General features: G+C 43.9%; 1 protein-coding gene across 1 annotated transcript in view; it reads left to right on the top strand.

Moving 5' to 3' along the window:
- The window catches only part of GALNT2 (polypeptide N-acetylgalactosaminyltransferase 2), a 463,548-nt gene that overhangs the window by 282,813 nt on the left and 161,387 nt on the right, over positions 1-19,348 (top strand). The window contains exon 8 of the mRNA XM_029594179.1: positions 12,178-12,265. Coding sequence (XP_029450039.1) covers positions 12,178-12,265 — 88 coding nt within the window. The remainder of the gene's footprint in view (positions 1-12,177; positions 12,266-19,348) is intronic.

The following is a 19,348-nucleotide window of genomic DNA, read 5'->3' as shown; positions in this document are numbered from 1 at the left end:
GATTGAATCCTCCTGTGGTTGTGGAGGTGGGGCAGCCCTGTCCAACTGGACACCCGGTAAGCTGATAATTACACATATATTTTGTGAAATTGTGCATGAGTTCAGTAATGGTCGCATTAAGGAAGGTGTTGTTTCTAAACAGATGTTTACCTGCCATTACCTGCTATTAAGTTCACTTAGAGAATAGCCACTGCCATTAGCAATGGTTACATGGAATAGACTTAGTTTTTGGGTACTTGCCAGGTTCTTATGGCCTGGATTGGCCACTGATGGAAACAGGATACTGGGCTTGATGGACCCTTGATCTGACCCAGTATGGCATGTTCTTATGTAACATGTTGTGTTGCAGGGTGAATGTTTGATTGCAATATGGGTATTTCCCTACCCTGGGCCCTGTGCTATTGTCATTATTGTATTCCCAACAAAAGGCAGCGTTCTTTTGTACTCCTACCCACATGCATTACCGTGTTGTTGGCTGGTGGATTTATCAAGACCCCATTGTCCCATGGGTATGTAGTCCATCCTGATAGGTTAACGGGAACTGCATGCATCAATAGTCCCCCTCTGGTATGGGTTGGCATGTGCATGCAAACCCAGCAATCTGTTTGATTCAATAGTTGCGATAAGTTCTGTGCATTGGTAATGTACATATTGGTTTGCCATAGTCCTTGTTCAGAGATCGCCATGGCGGGAAGGAGAATGCAAGATAAGAAGATGCACATCACAATTGTCATTGAATTTGCATTCAGGCAAGAGAACGCGGCAAGCAAAAAGTTCTCTGGAGTTTTTTCAAGTCCTTGCTGTTCCAAGAGCTGCGTGGATTGGCTGGATAATGCCTTAATTTGTCCCCAGGTCATCTGATGATGCTAGCGAGGAGCCCGATCCCGGTCCTTCTGAGGATTGTGAAGACTCAGGGAGAAGTTTGGAATCGGGTTTTGCAGGCCTTGGTGCCACGCCATCTCTCCACGGCTTAATGCAATGACTCAGAACCCAGATTGGACCTGAGGGAGCAAGCACAGCAGCATATCCTCGTCCCCATGTTAACAAGGGAACGGGGCCATGCCAAACAGGGTTAGGTAACATTCTGTACAAAACTGATGGTTGTGGGTTGCTAATCCTATTCCCAAAATGATTATCCACTACTGTGGCATGATTTGAATTTGATATATTTAAATGATTTAAGGTAAACAATACCTTGTTCAGCCACTCTTGTTTGGGGGGGAGTCCGGGGGCATTTCCTGCCTTTTGTTTGTGTTTGTCAAGGGCTGTCTTAAGGGTGAGATTGGCTCGCTCCACAATAGCCTGTCCAGTGGAATTGTAAGGAATGCCAAATAGGTGTTTGATGATCCATTGTTGACAAAAGTCAGCAAAGGAATGGCTGCTATAAGCAGGGCCGTTGTCTGTTTTTAAGACAGAAGGCATGCCCATGACCGAAAAGGTAAGTATGCAATGATTGATGACATGTTTGGTAGCTTCCCTTTTTTTGAGGTGTGGCCCACATAAAATGCGAAAAGGTATCAATGGTTACATGTAAGAATTTCCAGGGGGCGAAGGAAAGATATTGAGTAACATCCATCTGCCAGATTTCATTAGCGCATAAACCGCATGGATTCATGCCCATAGAAGGGTCAGATGCAATTTGGGAGCATTGGGGGCATTGTTGCACAATGGCATTGATGGCTCTGAGGTCGTGCAGAAACCTCTATTTTCCTGATTTATTTTTAATTACAAAAACTGGGGTGTTGAACGGGCTAACGGTAGGCTCTGTGTGTGTCAGCCAATTGATCACCCACCAATTTGTGAAGGGCCTGGAGCTTATCATTGGGTAGAGGCCATTGCTCTACCCATACGGGCGTGGTAGATTTCCATGCTAAAGGGAGGGCAGTGGGCTTCAGACGGGACATGCTTAGTCTTCTAGCACCAGCCGGGCTTGGAACTGGTGCATCAAATCTCTTCCCCATAAGTTTACATGAATGGGAAGGATTACCAGCTTCAGCTTTGCCGAAGTGCTTCCTGATGGGGTGGTCACTGTGATCCAATGTGTGCTACACCGGGCAGACTGTGACCCCCCAACCCCCCACACCGATGGAGAGTAGACAGTCGGCCAGTCGCCAGGCCAATTGTCAGCAGCAATGACCGAGATGTCGGCTCTTGAGTCCAATATCCCCTCAAAAGGCTTATCGTTTAGCAAATACGTTTTTCTTGGTTTTTCTTTCTTGATCTCTTGGGTTACTGCCAATATGCTAGGATGCAACACAGGGGCTCGAGTGGAACCAAAACTGCCAGTTCCTCTGACAGCTTGCTGTCCCCCTGTGGGCAAAACATAAGGGACTATAACCAATTGTGCCCAAGAGTCTCCTTTGTTTAAAGTAAGGGGGAATTTGGTTTCAATCTGGACCATTTTATTGCCCTCATAATCACAATCCACCACCCCGGGAATAATGAAAATCCCAGCTTTTCCTGTGGAGGACCGGGAAAGAATCAATCCAACCGTATTTGCGGGCAGTGGACCGATTAGTTAGGACGACATCGAAGTAACCATCCCGGGGAATGCTACAAACTTTGTTTCTTGATTGACCAGGTCTATGCCGGCACTGCCAGCTGTGGCTGCTTTGGCAGTTTTGACCCGAACTGTGGGGGCTGTGACAATTGGGCTGGGGCTTGTCGCTAGCCCGGAATCTAGTTTCTCTGACTTATACTTCTGCATTGGTTTGCCCAGTGGAAGCCTTTTTTGCACTTGGGGCAGACCGTTTTTGAGCGAGACCTCGAGGCCCGGGCAGAATCTGTTCCTTTGTATGCTACCCCTCCCAGGGCATGGCATTGTTGTTTAAAATGGCCAGGTTTTTTGCAATTGAAACAAGTCCCTTTTGGCTTTTGAAATTGACCTTTGTGCAATGCGGTTGCTAGGGTGTCCATTTGGAATGCGTAAGTACCCACGTCCATACACGCCTTCAACATATCTGCCAGGGTGTAGTCTATTTTACTGACTATGGATTGCAGAGCTTTTCTACAGTCCGCATTTGCATTTTCAAAGGCTAATTTCTTTATTAGTTCAGCGCTTGCCTCGGGGTTGTCTACCTGACGCTGAATGGCTTCTTGCAGCCGATCTATAAATTGTGTGTAAGATTCTGTGGCCGCTTGTCGGGTTATCGTAAATGATTTCGTAGCTTTTCCTGATATTGGGACCTTTTTATAGGCTTTGTTTATGCAGCGGGCTATTGCTGGGTAGGCGGCCGCAGGTGTCCCCATGGGTTGCCTTTCCAGCGTAGTGAATTGCCCCGCTCCGTAAAGTTGGTCGGGCACATAAGCTCCTCCTGAAGCGTTCCCCACCAACACTGTATCCCTCTGGTATTCCGAGTCCCATACTACATATTGAGCTGGGGTGAGGATCATTGAACAGATCCTGCCAATCTTAGGGAATCAGGTGGTAGCCATTTGCTAGTCCCTCCAACATTCCTAAAGTATAGGTGGAATGAATCCCTGTTTCGACAATACTTTTTCGGAACTCCCTAAGGACAGTATAGGGTAGTGCTGACCACTGGTAGTGGACCCCTCCCTGGTTATTAGGGACCTTCGTGACTGGAAAGGCTTGAAGCCCTTCCATTAGCTCTTCCCCTGTTAGATTTCCCTTTAATTGTTCCTGATGAAAACCCGCACGGACTGCGCCGCAAAGATTAGTGTGTGGCGCAGTGCGCGCTTCTGCCATCATATCTGGGCAAGGATTCAAGGACGGCGCGGTTGACGATGTTGACTCTATAGTCGGGAGTGGACCTGCCGTTGGTAAGGCAAGTTGCGGATATGGCGGAGGGGCGGTATGGGAATTCCCCTCTGGTAATAGTGATGCGGGTGGGGACGGTGCCTTGAGATTGTGGGTCCCCATGTTTTCTATGGCTTCTTTACATTTCTGCCATAATAACAATAGCTGTATCGAAGCGCGCGGAGGCACATGCAGATTAATCCCTATCTTAATCCAGTCTTTGGTATCCAAAGTACCAGCCTCTGGATACCATGGGCACTGGCACCCTATTTCTTTAACCATATCTTCTAAATCTAGTCTGACATGCATCGCTTCTCCCTTGGTAATAAAGAAATTACTCTTTAGTATTTTCTGCAACTCTTTTGCATGAAGCTTCTGCGGAGCTGACAGTTCTCCCCCCATACTCATGTATGTGGGAGCGGAATTCGCTGTGGTGCACCTGGGCTCATCCGGCCGAATGAGTAGGGGTATCACGTCGTCGGGTCACCAGATGTTGCGGTGATTCACGGAAGAAGACACGTCAGGTAGGATTTTCAGGAAGGCACCCAGAACTAAGCTGGAGCTCTCCTTTTATTATCCTGGGTTACATCTTATCAGAGTAAACACAGGCGTATACATCATATTATTGGCTACAATACTGCAGGACACATAGCTGCAGTAGCTCATGCTGTGCACGAGATTAACTCATGTTACTATCGTGGTGGAAGCAAGCAAGTAATCTGTGTTTAGGGCAAAGGTTGTTTGTGAAACTGAGATAAGGAAGTACAGAGGGTTCTGAGGAGTGCTGACGCAGCCAGGCTCAGTGTGGTTTGCCAGCTGCTGAGCAAGGCCTTTGTCTCCACAATTATGACATTTTCCGTTTTATTCACTATTCCCTTTCTAATAATTCCCAACATTCTGTTTGCTTTTTTGACTGCCGCAGCACACTGAACCGACGATTTCAATGTGTTATCCACTATGACGCCTAGATCTCTTTCTTGGGTTGTAGCACCTAATATGGAACCCAACATTGTGTAATTATAGCATGGGTTATTTTTCCCTATATGCATCACCTTGCACTTATCCATATTAAATTTCATCTGCCATTTGGATGCCCAATTTTCGAGTCTCACAAGGTCTTCCTGCAATTTATCACAATCTGCTTGTGATTTAACTACTCTGAACAATTTTGTGTCATCTGCAAATTTGATTATCTCACTCATCGTATTTCTTTCCAGATCATTTATAAATATATTGAAAAGTAAGGGTCCCAATACAGATCCATGAGGCACTCCACTGTCCACTCTCTTCCACTGAGAAAATTGTCCATTTAATCCTACTCTCTGTTTCCTGTCTTTTAGCCAGTTTGCAATCCACAAAAGGACATCGCCACCTATCCCATGACTTTTTACTTTTCCTAGAAGCCTCTCATGAGGAACTTTGTCAAACGCCTTCTGAAAATCCAAGTTTACTACATCTACTGGTTCACCTTTATCCACATGTTTATTAACTCCTTTAAAAAAGTGAAGCAGATTTGTGAGGCAAGACTTGCCCTGGGTAAAGCCATGCTGACTTTGTTCCATTAAACCATGTCTTTCTATATATTCTGTGATTTTGATGTTTAGAACATTTTCCACTATTTTTCTTGGCACTGAAGTCAGGTTAACCGGTCTGTAGTTTCCCGGATCACCCTTGGAGCCCTTTTTAAATATTGGGATTATATTTGCTATCCTCCAGTCTTCAGATACAATGGATGATTTTAATGATAGGTTACAAATTTTTACTAATAGGTCTGAAATTTCATTTTTTAGTTCCTTCAGAACTCTGGGGTGTATACCATCCGGACCAGGTGATTTACTACTCTTCAGTTTGTCAATCAGGCCTACCACATCTTCTAGGTTCACTGTAATTTGATTCAGTCCATCTGAATCATTACTCATGAAAACCTTCTCCGTTACGGGTACCTCCCCAACATCCTCTTCAGTAAACACTGAAGCAAAGAAATAATTTAATCTTTCCGCGATGGCCTTATCTTCTCTAAGTGCCCCTTTAACCCCTCGATCATCTAACGGTCCAACTGACTCCCTCACAGGCTTTCTGCTTCGGATGTATTTAAAAAAGTTTTTACTGTGAGTTTTTGCCTCTACAGCCAACTTCTTTTCAAATTCTCTCTTAGCCTGTCTTATCAATGTCTTACATTTAACTTGCCGACGTTTATGCTTTATCCTATTTTCTTCTGTTGAATCCTTCTTCCAGTTTTTGAATGAAGATCTTTTGGCTAAAATAGCTTCTTTCACCTCCTCTTTTAACCATGCCGGTAATCGTTTTGCCTTCTTTCCACCTTTCTTAATGTGTGGAATACATTTACACTGTGCTTCTAGAATGGTATTTTTTAACAATGACCACGCATCTTGGACATTTCTTACTTTTTGTAGCTGCTCCTTTCAGTTTTTTCTAACAATTTTTCTCATTTTATCAAAGTTTCCCTTTTGAAAGTTTAGCACAAGAGCCTTGGATTTGCACACTGTTCCTCTTCCAGTCATTAAATCAAATTTGATCAAAGGAGGAGTCCTGGTATATCCTTATTTGGATGATTGGTTGATCAGGGCAGTCTCAGGAGGAGAGTCGCCACGCGACCACCAGAGTCAAGAACCTACTACAAGAACTGGGGTGAGTCGTGAACACAGCCAAGAGCTGTGTACTGCCATCCCAGTCAGTAGAATACCTGGGAGTCCGCTTCGATACCAAACAGAACAAGGTCTATCTCCCCCCTCCAAGGAGAAGGAAACTGATGGATCAATTACAAAAACTGTTGACCTCGGTTCGCCCCAAGGTATGGGGCTACCTTCAATTCCTCGGCCTCATGACATCAACTCTGGAAGTCGTCCTGTGAGCAAGGGCCCATATGCGACCGCTACAACATACCCTACTGTCACGATGCAACCCAGCATCCCAGGACTACTCATTTCGCCTCCAGCTACCGACAGAGGTTCGAGATCAGCTTCAATGGTAGCTACAGGAAGACCACCTAAGCAGAGGCATAAATCTATCCCCACCGAACTGGATCTTGCTCACCACGGACTTGAGCCTGCGAGGGTGGGGAGCCCACTGTCAGGAACTGACAGCCCAGGGACAATGGAACAAGGAAGCGGCGGAATGGAACATAAACCGCCTGGAAGCTCGAGTGGCTAGACTAGCCTGCCTACGATTCAACCACAGACTCTGAGGCGAGTCCATCAGAGTTATGTCAGACAACACAACAACCGTTGCCTATATCAACCACCAGGGAGGAACCAAGAGCCAGCAGGTGTCTCTGGAAATACACCCCCTCATGGAGTGGGCGGAATTAAACCTGCAAGGGATTTCGGCCTCCCACATAGTGGGGGAAAAAACATCTCAGCGGACTAACTCAGCAGAGAGAATGGTCGCTGGCGGACACGGCCTTCCAACTGACAGTAAATCGATGGGGGTCTCCCAGTCATGGATCTATTGGCAACTCGTCTCAATGCCCAAGTCCCCAGGTTCTTCAGCCGCAGACGAGAACCACAATCTCAGGGAATCGATGCTCTCATCCAGAACTGGCCAGAGGTAGACCTCCTTTACGCCTTCCTACCCTGGTCACTACTGGGCAGGATCATACACAAGATAGAGCACCACAGGGGACTAGTTCTACTAGTCACCCCAGATTGGCCAAGAAGACCATGGTACACGGACATGCGAAGACTACTGGCAAGGAATCCTGTGCATCCACCGCCATACAGGGTCGCTGGATGGGAGCTGTGGTGTAGGTAACCTTGCCAGGAAGAGGTTCTCCATGAATAGACGAGAATAGTAATGGCACCGGAGAGCGGATGGTGGGAATCCATAGATGTTTGGTGAGTTGCTTTAATATGAAGTTTCCACCAGCCCCGGAATCCACCAGTGCCAAGGTGTGAAACTCTTGGTTGTCCATCTTGATGGACACAGGAACAGTCAGTGGAGGAGAGGGTGAGGTCAGGCCTAGGAGGAGTCCTTCAGCAGAACCTAGGCCCAGGAGTTTCCCGGACAGACTGGGCACGAGACAATGGCATGTCCAGGCTGGCCGCAGTAAGAGACAGAGGCCGGATTGCTGTCGACGGCGTCGTTCCTTCAGAGAAAGTCTACTCCTACCCATTTGCATGGGTTCCTCCTCAGATGGATTCTGTGGGGTGCTGACTCGCGGAGAGGAAGATTGTTGAACTCTGGACGGGCCTGGTGCAGACTTCCAGGCTACTCTGGCCTCAAGAGCATGTTCTTGTAGTCTATGGTTGATACGCCCTCGTGAGGTCAATCAAAGAGTCCAGAGATGAAGTCAATTCACGAGCCACCAACTCGTCTTTAATCCAAGAGCTCAAGTCGAGGAAGATGGAATGTAAACAGTTGGAGTCCCAGTGTAATTCTGAGTCTAGAGTTTGGAATCAATTACATAGTCCGTTAGAGGCCAAGAGCCTTGTTGGAGATGAAGGAGAGACGACCAGGAGATGGCTCGTCGGCCCAGGTCTTTGAAGACAGACTGAAACAGGGCCTGGAACCCCGGAAGGTTGCATAAGATTGGGTCTGCTCACTCCCAGAGAGGTGATGCCCAGGCCAAGGCTTTTCCATCCAAGAGGGCCAAGGATGTATGTAGTCTTGGTGTTAACATCTGGGAAGTATGCTGGTTGCAGATAGAAGAGCATATTGCACTGATTCAAGAAACCCCTGCACAGGAGAGGGTTCCCTGAAAAGCGTACGGGTGCCGGCAAGGGTACTGTCAGTCGAGGAGCCGGTGGAGAGGTGGAAGAATTGAGCTTGATAGACGTCGTAGTAGCTGTTACAGTAGCGTCTAGACGAGAGCTCAAGTTGTCTATGGCAGCTGCCAGAGACTCCAAGAATTTCTGTTGTTCGCTGATCCTTTGTGCCAGGCCAGGAATGGCCTAGAGGGCAGAGACCTCTGCCGGGTCCATGGACTTGGCAATCTGTTTTGGTTTGTGGGTTGTTGGACCCTTGGCCCGTGGTATGAGTTGTTACAACCTGTGGGGAGGAGGCCCACACAGACGGGAGGCGAGGTCAGGCACGGCAGGGAGCTCTGGGTAAGACTGTGGAGAGTGTTCCCGAAGAGTCAGGAGGAATTCTCCAGTAGACGAGCGGGCTTCCGATAATACCTTGACTGAGACCCCCGGAGGGGAAGATGCCAGGCAGGCTGTAGAGTGGAAGGCTTGAGACTGGCGTGCAGGAGGACAGCGAAGACACACCCCCAAGGGGCGGAGCGAGGAAGGTGCGGCAGTAGTGACGCAGGCTAACCCGTGGAGCAGGGAAGCCAGAGTCCGGTCTCCGATGATGACATAGGTGGAACCCGAAGAGCGGGGAGCACCGGTAGTCTCTCAAAGATAAGGAAGCACAGCCCAGAGGAGCGGGGAAGTGCTGGTGGTCTTGTAGCAAGCAAGCAAGCGCGACCCCGAGGAGCGGGGAAGTGCCGACAGTCCAGACAGCTCATAGGCGCAACTCCGAGGAGCGGTTAAGCGCTAGAGTAACTCCTGAGTGGTTAGGGTGTTCCAGGGGCAACCCCGAGGAGTGGGGAGCCTTCAGCGTAGGGTCTTAGGAAGCGTAGGGCCAGCCTGAGGAGCGGGGAGGCAGGAGATAAAGTCCCTGAGAGAGCGCCACTGGCCCCCGAGGAGTGTGTACCAGACAGAGACCAAGGTCCGCAGGAGTCCAACAACGTAGCCACAGGAACACGGAACAAGAGCTAGTAGAGACGTACGGAACTTGTTGCCAAGTCGACTAGCTGAGGGCGAAGGTGGATACCTTGATCTGATGACATCATCAAGCAGGGACGCCTCCGAGGTTCCCGCCAAAGAGGCTTCAAAGAAAAGCCCGGTGACGCGCGCTTGCCTAGGAGGTCCCGAAACAACGTAGCTGGGGGCGGCATCTCGGCTGCCACGAGGAGCCATGGAGAACACGGCGGTAGAGATAGCCCTGGGCCGCGGCAGACCCGGGGAGGGCTGGAGAACAGTGCAGGATGTAAGTAAGCGTGGTCGCAGCCGTCTGCGCCTATGGGCATAATAGCATTGTTGTGTATCAAGGGAATAAATTCATTTGTTTATGATTATTTATAGCTAAAAAGATTTCTTGATAAAACTAGCTCAGAGAATACTTGATTTATATTCCTTTTCTTTTTTTTTTAAGGAGTATTTCCAGTAAATTAGTATATTTTTAACTTGCAAATGGATAACTGTCTCTCCAATTATTAACTTTTGTTATGTTGTTTTTATTGATAGTACTCTATTTAGTTATGTAAGCTTGTTACTCTTTTTAAACTCTATTTAGTTACTCTATTTAGTTACGTAAGCTTGTTAACTTAAATTTCTATAAATAAAAAATTTAAAAAAAAAAAAAAGAAATCTACAAGGCTGTGACAAGGAGTTCTCTTCACACATTCACATCACATTATTGCTTGAACAGGGATTCTCAACGTATCCATAGGTTTGACCTGTCTGTCTGTCATGAGGAGTCTCTTTAAGGTTTAAAACCCAACTCCATCCCCTCTTGAGCCCGTTACTTTGGTTCTAAGCTGCCACTTTGAAAAGTAAATAAACATGCATCCATGGCTTGTTGCCATAAAAAAACAATTTTTAATCGGCACATTTTCTAATTTTCCATTTTCATTTGGGGCAGTCTGTAGCTAAGGATTCTCCATATGTGAGGACTGCCATCCTCAAAACCTGTCTGCCTCCCCATGAAGTTGGTTTCTCCAAGTTTAAGCTGAATATAGGCTGAAGGGACCCCTGTGTGGATGTGTGGCAGTATGGCATGATGCACATGCCCAATGGACCATGCTCAAACTTTCTAAGAACTTTGAAATCTAATTTCTGTTCCTGAGTCCATCTGATGACGTCACTCGTGTAAGACTGACATGTTGCTGTTCTCAAAGAACACCTGTTATAGGTAAGCAACTCTGCTGTATGGCTTTTCCCAATACAGCAGGATGGTTTCCATCTCACTTATTTTACTTGCCATTCCTTGTCAAAATGGCCTTGAATGAGAGAATATACCCACAAGTTGGGATGCACAGCACCAATCTCACATGAAATGCCATTTTGGCAGGGCATGGCAAGTAAAATCAAAGCATAAGCTGTCTGGGGCAGACACCTTCAGCTGAACAGCATGCACTGTGGTGCTGTGCATCCAACTTTGGCATCCTTTTAGTAAGCTAGCTGTAGTTGCCCACCTCAGAGAGCTTATACTTTGATTTTATTTGCCATTAACTGAGCAAAGTGTAAGCTCCCTAGGATGGGCATCTACAGTTAAACAGTATACCAAAGTTGAACACTACCAGTGTACTGTTCAATTGTTGATGCCATTCCTGAGACCCTCGGAAATTAAACTCCTGGGTCCGAGGTGAAGTAAACTCACATTTCTGGTGGCCAAAGTTATTGTATTGTTGTGCCCAATGTGGTAGAAGCAGCTAAACATTATCATACTGGGCATAGCGGTAGTATAATATGGCAAATGGAGTTAAGTTTTACTCCTGCTCTGACCCAGGAGTTTAATTTCCAGCATTAAGGAAATGCTTTAAGCTGTCTGCCCTTTAACACACCTCTTTGCATTGCTGAGGAATAGCTAACCCCTCTTTTTACATAAGATTTGCGTTTACTCTAGCTAATCATTGCTGGTTTTTACTCCTGTTTTAGCATGCATTTTTTAGGCATTAAAACCTCTGTTACATACCAGAGTTAATTTTTACAAGAAAAATGAGTGCTGAAACAGGAGTGCGCCAATATTTATTTATTTGTTTGTTTTGTTTTATTTATTTTATTTTTATATACTGACATTCGATTTGAGATATCACATCGGTTTACAGTAAACAATTAGATCAAATAAGACATAGGCTTCTTATTTCTTACAGAAAAACTTAGAAACAATAATAACACCATTGTGTAACTATATTAGTGCTTATTACATCGACCCCAGTTCTAATCCTATTTTACATTCAACCCTCTAATATTTTATTTTTCTTGCCTTCAATTTCAATGTTTTTTTTTTCCCATGTCTCTTTTTGGTTTATTATAAAAAATGTATTAGGCAGTTAGGAATTGCTTGGGTTTCAGTGAAGGATAATGGCCCTAGGCATTGTTGAGGAATGTTAGCACAACACGTTCAAGGCATTTAAGAGGCGTCTGTCAGGATAGTTATTCTACCATTAATCACATATCCTTGGACCAGTTCAGTAGTGTCTTGAACTTTGAGAAATTAAACTTGCAAGCAGAATAATGCAGGCTGATGGACCAGAAACATCAGACATCAATATGAAGATATAAAGTGTGTGTAAGCTGAAATATGAAGGGAAAGTTGATTTTTAACTTAACATATATTCCTTTTTTACTGTGACTGGTAGTTTTATTTTTCATTTACTTTATTTCAATTTTATTTTTTAATGTTTATTTTAGGACAAGACCCGAGTTGTCTCTCCTATAATTGATGTAATTAATATGGACAACTTCCAGTATGTGGGGGCGTCGGCTGATTTAAAAGGCGGTATGTACCTATACTGGAACATGAATTGAACCAAACAAAAATCCAGTAAATACAATGAAAACATCCAGAATCTACTTTTTGTTTAAACACCTCCTTCTCTATAGTACTTTTTTCTAGCTGAGGTATTGTCAGGCCTTTGATAGATCTTGAGCTGGCCTCCTGCATCAGTTGGGGTTCCAGTCAAAATTTTGATTACACTGTAGTGTATGTAAGGGAATTCTGGCATTAATATTTCACATTAATTGTATTTGCTGACCTTAGCAATAAATCATCTTTCCACATCTTCAAACCACCTTCTAAGGCTGCTAATTTATTCCTAAGCAAATCTGAAAGCAAGTGTTGAATATTTTTAGCACTTAAGATTTTCTGTTTTGCAACTTGCTGGCTGACTTATTTTTATCAGGCGATATAAATGTGCCAAGATATCCACTAGAGGCAGGGCTAGATTTTATGAAAATTTCTAGAATGCTCAGATCATGTTTGCCAAGTTTTTAAATGTGACAACTTTGCATATTATTGCCATTCCTAATGATATTGCTGGAGCAATATTCCTGTGCCTTGCACGTCATATTATGAAATAGTATATCGACATCTCTGCTGATGTATGTATGACTAGAGCTTAAATCTCAAAGGGTTAAAAAATAAACCATGTGAAGTCACTAGATTACCACTTCAATTTAGGTTATTTATCAGAATCTGGATCCCTGGACATTTTTATATTTTCTTCTCTCTCAGGCTTATCTGTGAAGCAAGGATTTAACATTTGGTTCTGAATTCAGCTCTGAGAGTAGAATAAAGACTAGAAAATTACTGGTGTAGTGGGATTATTAGGTGTACAGTTGGGTTCCAAGATTATCTTTTTGATAGCAGGGTAAGGGTCCTGATAACGTATAGCAAAGCACCTATACTTAGTGCCTTCGGTTTCCAGTAGCAGATTTGTAAAGATTCTGTGACGACAGCAAATTTTGTGATAGATTTTGCAAAATTCTGCAGCAATTATGTGGCAACTTTGCCTAATGTTGCAGGCATTTTCATATTAGAATGCATTTTTTTTTACTTTATAAAAAGTCATTTTCTGACTTTTCTGTGACCAGTTAATTTATTTGATTCTTTATCAGGGAAATGGGGTCTTAGTGATTGGGGCTAGAGAGGAAAGGATCTGGGAATGTGGAGAGAGTGTTGTTGGAAGAGAAAAACAATCTTGAAGGAAGGAAAAAAAAAAAATCTCAAGCAGGAAGGATAATGGTATAAAGGATGGAAAAAGAGAAGCACAGAGGTTAGAGAGGATGGGGAAATTCATGGAGGAGAGGGGGAAGGAAGAGGGTTCAGGAATTGGGAGCAGGAGGAGGGAAGATGGGTGGAAGAGAAGGAGGAAAAATCAGGATGGAGGATAAGGAAGTGTAAAGAGGGAGAATTGGGGATGGGGAAAAAGGAAGGAAGAAAGATCAGGATTGGGGGACAAGAGGCGAACAGGAGGGGGGAGGATGATCTTGAAATCTTTGGGGTATGGGAGATCCAGGGAAAGGAGAGAGACATGTCCTTCCTCCTCTCTCTCCTTTCCTCTTTCTACTGTCAGTTCTTTTATTGACCCACTTCCCACCTGCCCTTATGTGCACACACATCCAGTCTTCCCCAGCATCTCTTTCACACAAACTCTGATTCCTCAGTCCCCCTATCTCCCCAGTTCCTAGCCACAGCTATCACACATCCCATCTCCCAGCCCCTTTCCCATAAACCCTCGTTGGCAGCATTATTGATTAAACTTAAGGACCATCATAACAGTTGCATATACTCATTTATACCATCCAGTATTTTCTAGGAATTAGTGCAAAATTATAATCATTGGTCCAAACATTCTATTTTTCCCCAAATGTTTTATTGCGTTTACAATTTCAAAGTATTCAGAATCACAGAGCAGGATTTCCCTGTATTGGTTTGAACTTACTCAGCAGAGAACGTTTTAGTTTCCTGCTCCATCTCCTCTTGTACTATATAGATAACAGGCGGGAGAAATGAGGTCAGAGAAGACAACTGGTAGCAAGAAAAGCCTCTTTATTCTCTAATTCCTCTTCAAGGGAGAAAGTGAGCCTGGAGTAGATAGAGAAAAAAAAAGGCTGTGTCTGTTGTTCCTTGTTTGGGAGGTGAGTGACACTCATAGTAGTACCTAGGGATGGCAAAACCCTAAATCCATTACTGGCTAAGTCCCAATTTATATTATAATGAAGGGAGCATGGAAGAGTTTAATGTCCTCAAGGAGTATTCAAGAGTAATTCCTTTTAGTGAAGAACTCGAAATTTCAAAACATTAAATAAAGTTGAGTCCTCTGACATGGACATTGTGTTTTGCCAACAAAGGCTGTATCTGGAGGGACTGTGCAGGCAAAAGCTCAAAGCTATAAAGAAACAGTAACAAGAGTCATAAGAAGCGAGGACAAACAATTAGGTAGCCAGCGAAAGGAAGCATACAGAAAATAAGCATAGTAATGACATAAGTTCTTACAGATACCAGTTGAATAGAAAGATTTAAAAGGCTGGACTTTGGCACCAGAACACTGTTACGTCCCATTAGGGATCACATGCCCATGAACAGATCAATTAAAATGAAGCTGTGTCACCCAATATGTAATAGAAAAATAAACTTTGGCAAAAGTGATGTAGCAGCTAGGGATGTGCAAAAGGGATAGATTCGTCCGATTCAGTATTCGTCGGGACCCAAATCTGTTGCATCCGTTTCATGAGGGGCCCGATTCGTTCATTAGTTGAATTCGGTATTTGTTTCCTTTTCAATTTAATTAACTACAACCCCCCACCCTCCTGATCCCCCCAAGACTTGCCAAAAGTCCCTGGTGGTCCAACGGGGGTCCTGGAGTGATCTCCTACACTTGGGCCGTCGGCTGCCAGTGTTCAAAATGGCGCCGATAGCCTTTGCCCTTACTGTGTCACAGGGGCCACTGGTGCCATTGGTCGGCCTTTGTCACATGGTAGGAGCACTTGGCAGCCGACGGCTCAAGTGCAGGACATCGCTCCAGGACCCTCGCTGGACCACCAGGGACTTTTGGCAAGTCCAGTCCAGCCACTGTACATAATTAATTTAAACCTGAATATATTTTGTAATAAGTTACAATATAACATGCTTATTAACTTAATACTATCTTGTAAAACTGTTAGGTGTATTTAGCTAGTTACTCAATTAAACTGTTATATTGTATCATGTCATTAAGGCTAGCTTTAGACATCTTGTTATATGTAAACCGATGTGATCTATCAAATCGAATGTCTGTATAGAAAAATAAATAAGTCTTGGGGGGGGTCAGGAGGGTGGGGGTTTTATTCGTTAATGATACCTTGCATTCGTGGGGGTTCGCCATAGGTTTCGGGAACCCACGAATGCAGCAAATAGGGACCTATACGTTGTGGATTGCGCATTCATTCAAAACAAATTCACAATCCCTAGTACTAGCAGCATTAAAGAAAACACATCCATTCTATATATTGGCACTGAAACCTTGTGGAGAAAGATTGCTAAATAAAAATCTGTTGCTGTTCCCTGCACAGTAAGGAATAGATTTTAATAAGTTCATGTGCGCGTGCTAACTGGCGCATGCATGGAAGCGCCAATTTTATAACATGCGCATGCTGGCGCACAGAAAAATAAACTTACAGCACACGTTATAAAATCGGCGGGCCGCACACACGTGCTGGATTTTGTAATCCGTGCGTGCATGTGCCCGCAGTGCACAAGGCGGGGAGGGCAGTTTTGCAAAATTTGTGCGGTGAGACACATCGCGGCCTTCCCCAGTTCCCTACCCTCCTGCCCATACTCCCTCCCTATTCCCCTGTCCTCCCCAACCCCTTAAAGGTTCCTACCTTTTTTTCTTTCTTTAAGAATTTGTCAGCAGGCTGCCGGCGCGCAATCCCCTAGCACAGCGGCAAATGGCCGCTGTACTGGCTGCCTTCAGCTGTGCCCCCCCAGACCGCCCCTTTTGCGAGGCGAGGGTCTTATGCATGTAACCCCCAGAATTTACGCGCGCGCGGGGGGGGTGGTGGTGTTTTAAAATTTGCCCTTATTTGTGGAGGGACATTGCCACTCCGAGGAGAGGGGTAATGTCATCAATTACAAAGGATCTCAAATCATTTAGGGAATGAGGGATAGAGAGCCAATGTGATACCAGTGGGGCTTCTTCAGGGGATGCAAAAATGCATGATCGGTGTTCTATTCAGGTTTTCAGAGTGCTGACATACAATGTTTGCTGACATACAATTTAGGGCAAGGGCAAATTATAATATAGGCTACCCCCGAAGTCAGACATCATGTAGAGTGGTGGATTTTGTATTGTTTACCGATTGGGGGGGGGGGGATGTTGAAAAATAGTGAGTGAAAGAGATAAAGGACATACTGAAGATTGGCCACACGGATGGTGGCTAAAGGAAGTATGGATAATGGAATTTCAGAACGACTGACATGGAATTCTGAGTGTACCAAAAAATAGTGAAGATTCTTACCGCAATGAAAAACGAATCATGTAGGGTTGTCAAAAATCGCATGAAGAGATAGAATTAGCCAATGACATTTTATGATCAAACAAACCTGGCCAGCTCGTAACCGAGTATGGTAAAATACAAGTGAGTTGGTTCAAAGTTAGCAGTGATTGTTTCTGGAACAATAAATCATAACTGATATACAGGTCACGTTTAAAGGCCTATTTTATCACTTAGTGAGTAGCCTCTATTCTAAAAATGTGTCATCATATTACGTGCTTGGGTTACATATTCATCTTTAGTTGATCATAAATGGCGCAGGCAAAAAAATTGGCCAACCAGGATGTTTTCTTTAAGAGAACGCCTGTGATGACTGTCAAAAGAAAGTAAAGTATTGCGATAGGTGCTTTTACAAAAAATAGAGGTAGTGAACCCGCCCTTATTGTATGAAATCAATATATCTTGAAAAGAGATCTTGGAGTGATGTAAATTGTAAATTACTGTTGCAGTGATTTAACCAATCTAAAAAGAGAAAAAACTGAATGTCTGTGCCCAACCAGAGTAGCAGAATGTCATCGATATATTGCATCGAAACTGGAATAAATGTGAAAAAATGTGAGGGATAAACAAACGTTCTTCAAAATCAGTAACATATAGGCAAGCTAAGTCAGGGGCCATGGAGGTCCCCATAGTTGTGCCCTTTATTTGATGAACAAATTGTGTGTGACAAGAGAATAAGTTTTCAGTGAGTGCTAGATGTGTAAGCTCCATTATTTATTTATTTATTTATTTATTTAAGGTCTCTTTTATACCGACATCCGTTGACACATCGCATCGGTTTACAAAAACCAAAAACTTTTGGGCGGAGCCCTTACATATAACAGCGGAAAAAGATTAACTTTTGGGCGGAGCCCTTACATATAACCAATAGAGTACATTAAACAGGGGGGTGAAAACTAGATATAAAATATAAATCAATATGAGTAAACCAACTATATACACAGATAAGCAAGTTCAAAGTACAAAATCAGCAGGCAAATTCTTAGAAAAAAAAAATCATTAGAAAACTTTTTAGAACATGAAGCTCAGGAGTATACTTTGATAGAACAGAACATAAGAACATGCCATACTGGGTCAGACCAAGGGTCCATCAGGCCCTTCTCTGTACCTCCTCCATCGCAATTATATCTTTTTTGAGATGTGGCAACCAGAAAGTATTCAAGGTGCAGTCTCACTATGGAGCGATACAGAGGCATTATGACATTTTCCGTTTTATTCACCATTCCCTTTCTAATAATTCCCAACATTCTGTTTGCTTTTTTGACTGCCGCAGCACCCTGAACCGACTATTTCAATGTGTTATCCACTATGACGCTTAGATCTCTTTCTTAGGTTGTAGCACCTAATATGGAACCTAACATTGTGTAACTGTAGCATGGGTTATTTTTCCCTATATGCATCACCTTGCACTTATCCACATTAAATTGCATCTGCCATTTTGATGCCCAATTTTCCAGTCTCACAAGGTCTTCCTGCAATTTATCACAATCTGCTTGTGATTTCACTACTCTGAACAATTTTGTATCATCTGCAAATTTGATTATCTCACTCATCGTATTTCTTTCCAGATCATTTATAAATATATTGAAAAGTAAGGGTCTCAATACAGATCCCTGAGGCACTCCACTGCCCACTCCCTTCCACTGAGAAAATTGTCCATTTAATCCTACTCTCTGTTTCCTGTCTTTTAGCCAGTTTGCAATCCATGAAAGGACATCTATCCCATGACCTTTTACTTTTCCTAGAAGCATCTCATGAGGAACTTTGTCAAACGCCTTCTGAAAATCCAAGTATACTACATCTACTGGTTCACCTTTATCCACATGTTTATTAATTCCTTCAAAAAAGTGAAGCAGATTTGTGAGGCTAATTTCTGAAAGCAAAATGTGCGGCTTGGCTGAACATTTTGCTTTCTGAATAGCGCAGGAATACCTAATAGGGCCATCAACATACATTTGCATGTTGCGGGCGCTATTAGGTTCGGGGGGGGTTGGAAACGCGTTTTGGACACGCTATTACCCCTTACTGAATAAGGGGTAAAGCTAGCGTGTCCAAATGCCGGCTAACAGTGTGCTCCGTCGGAGCGCACTGTACTGTATCGGCCTTAATATATGGGTACAGGGTAGCTATGTATACTTACACCAATGATTTCTCTAAATTTGTATTAAATATCCCTAGCCTAAATATCCCTAGGAATGCCTATTATTTCTGCAGCAAAAAATAGGAATGTAATGAAATACATGCATACTTTTTTATTTATCTAAGCTCAGGAATTGGCCAGGTGACTAGAACCTTTCGAAAATCTACTAATTAATTTCATAAGACTTTGAGAAAACTATTATATCTGGCCCAGTGTGCAAAAATGCTTAGTACATAGGCCCTTTTGTTTGCTTAAATTGCTGGAATATGATTGCTATCAGAATACCAGCTATTTTATAGAGACCGCTCTAAATAGACAGCCGTTTAGAAATTTATTCTTTCCTGAATAGTTCCAGAGTATAGAAAATAGGCCTCTGTTTCTCGCCTACATTTCCTACCAATAGCA

Source organism: Rhinatrema bivittatum, chromosome 3 (assembly GCF_901001135.1).
Source record: "Rhinatrema bivittatum chromosome 3, aRhiBiv1.1, whole genome shotgun sequence".
Classification (NCBI taxonomy): domain Eukaryota; kingdom Metazoa; phylum Chordata; class Amphibia; order Gymnophiona; family Rhinatrematidae; genus Rhinatrema; species Rhinatrema bivittatum.
This window is presented reverse-complemented; position numbering and strand designations above follow the sequence as displayed.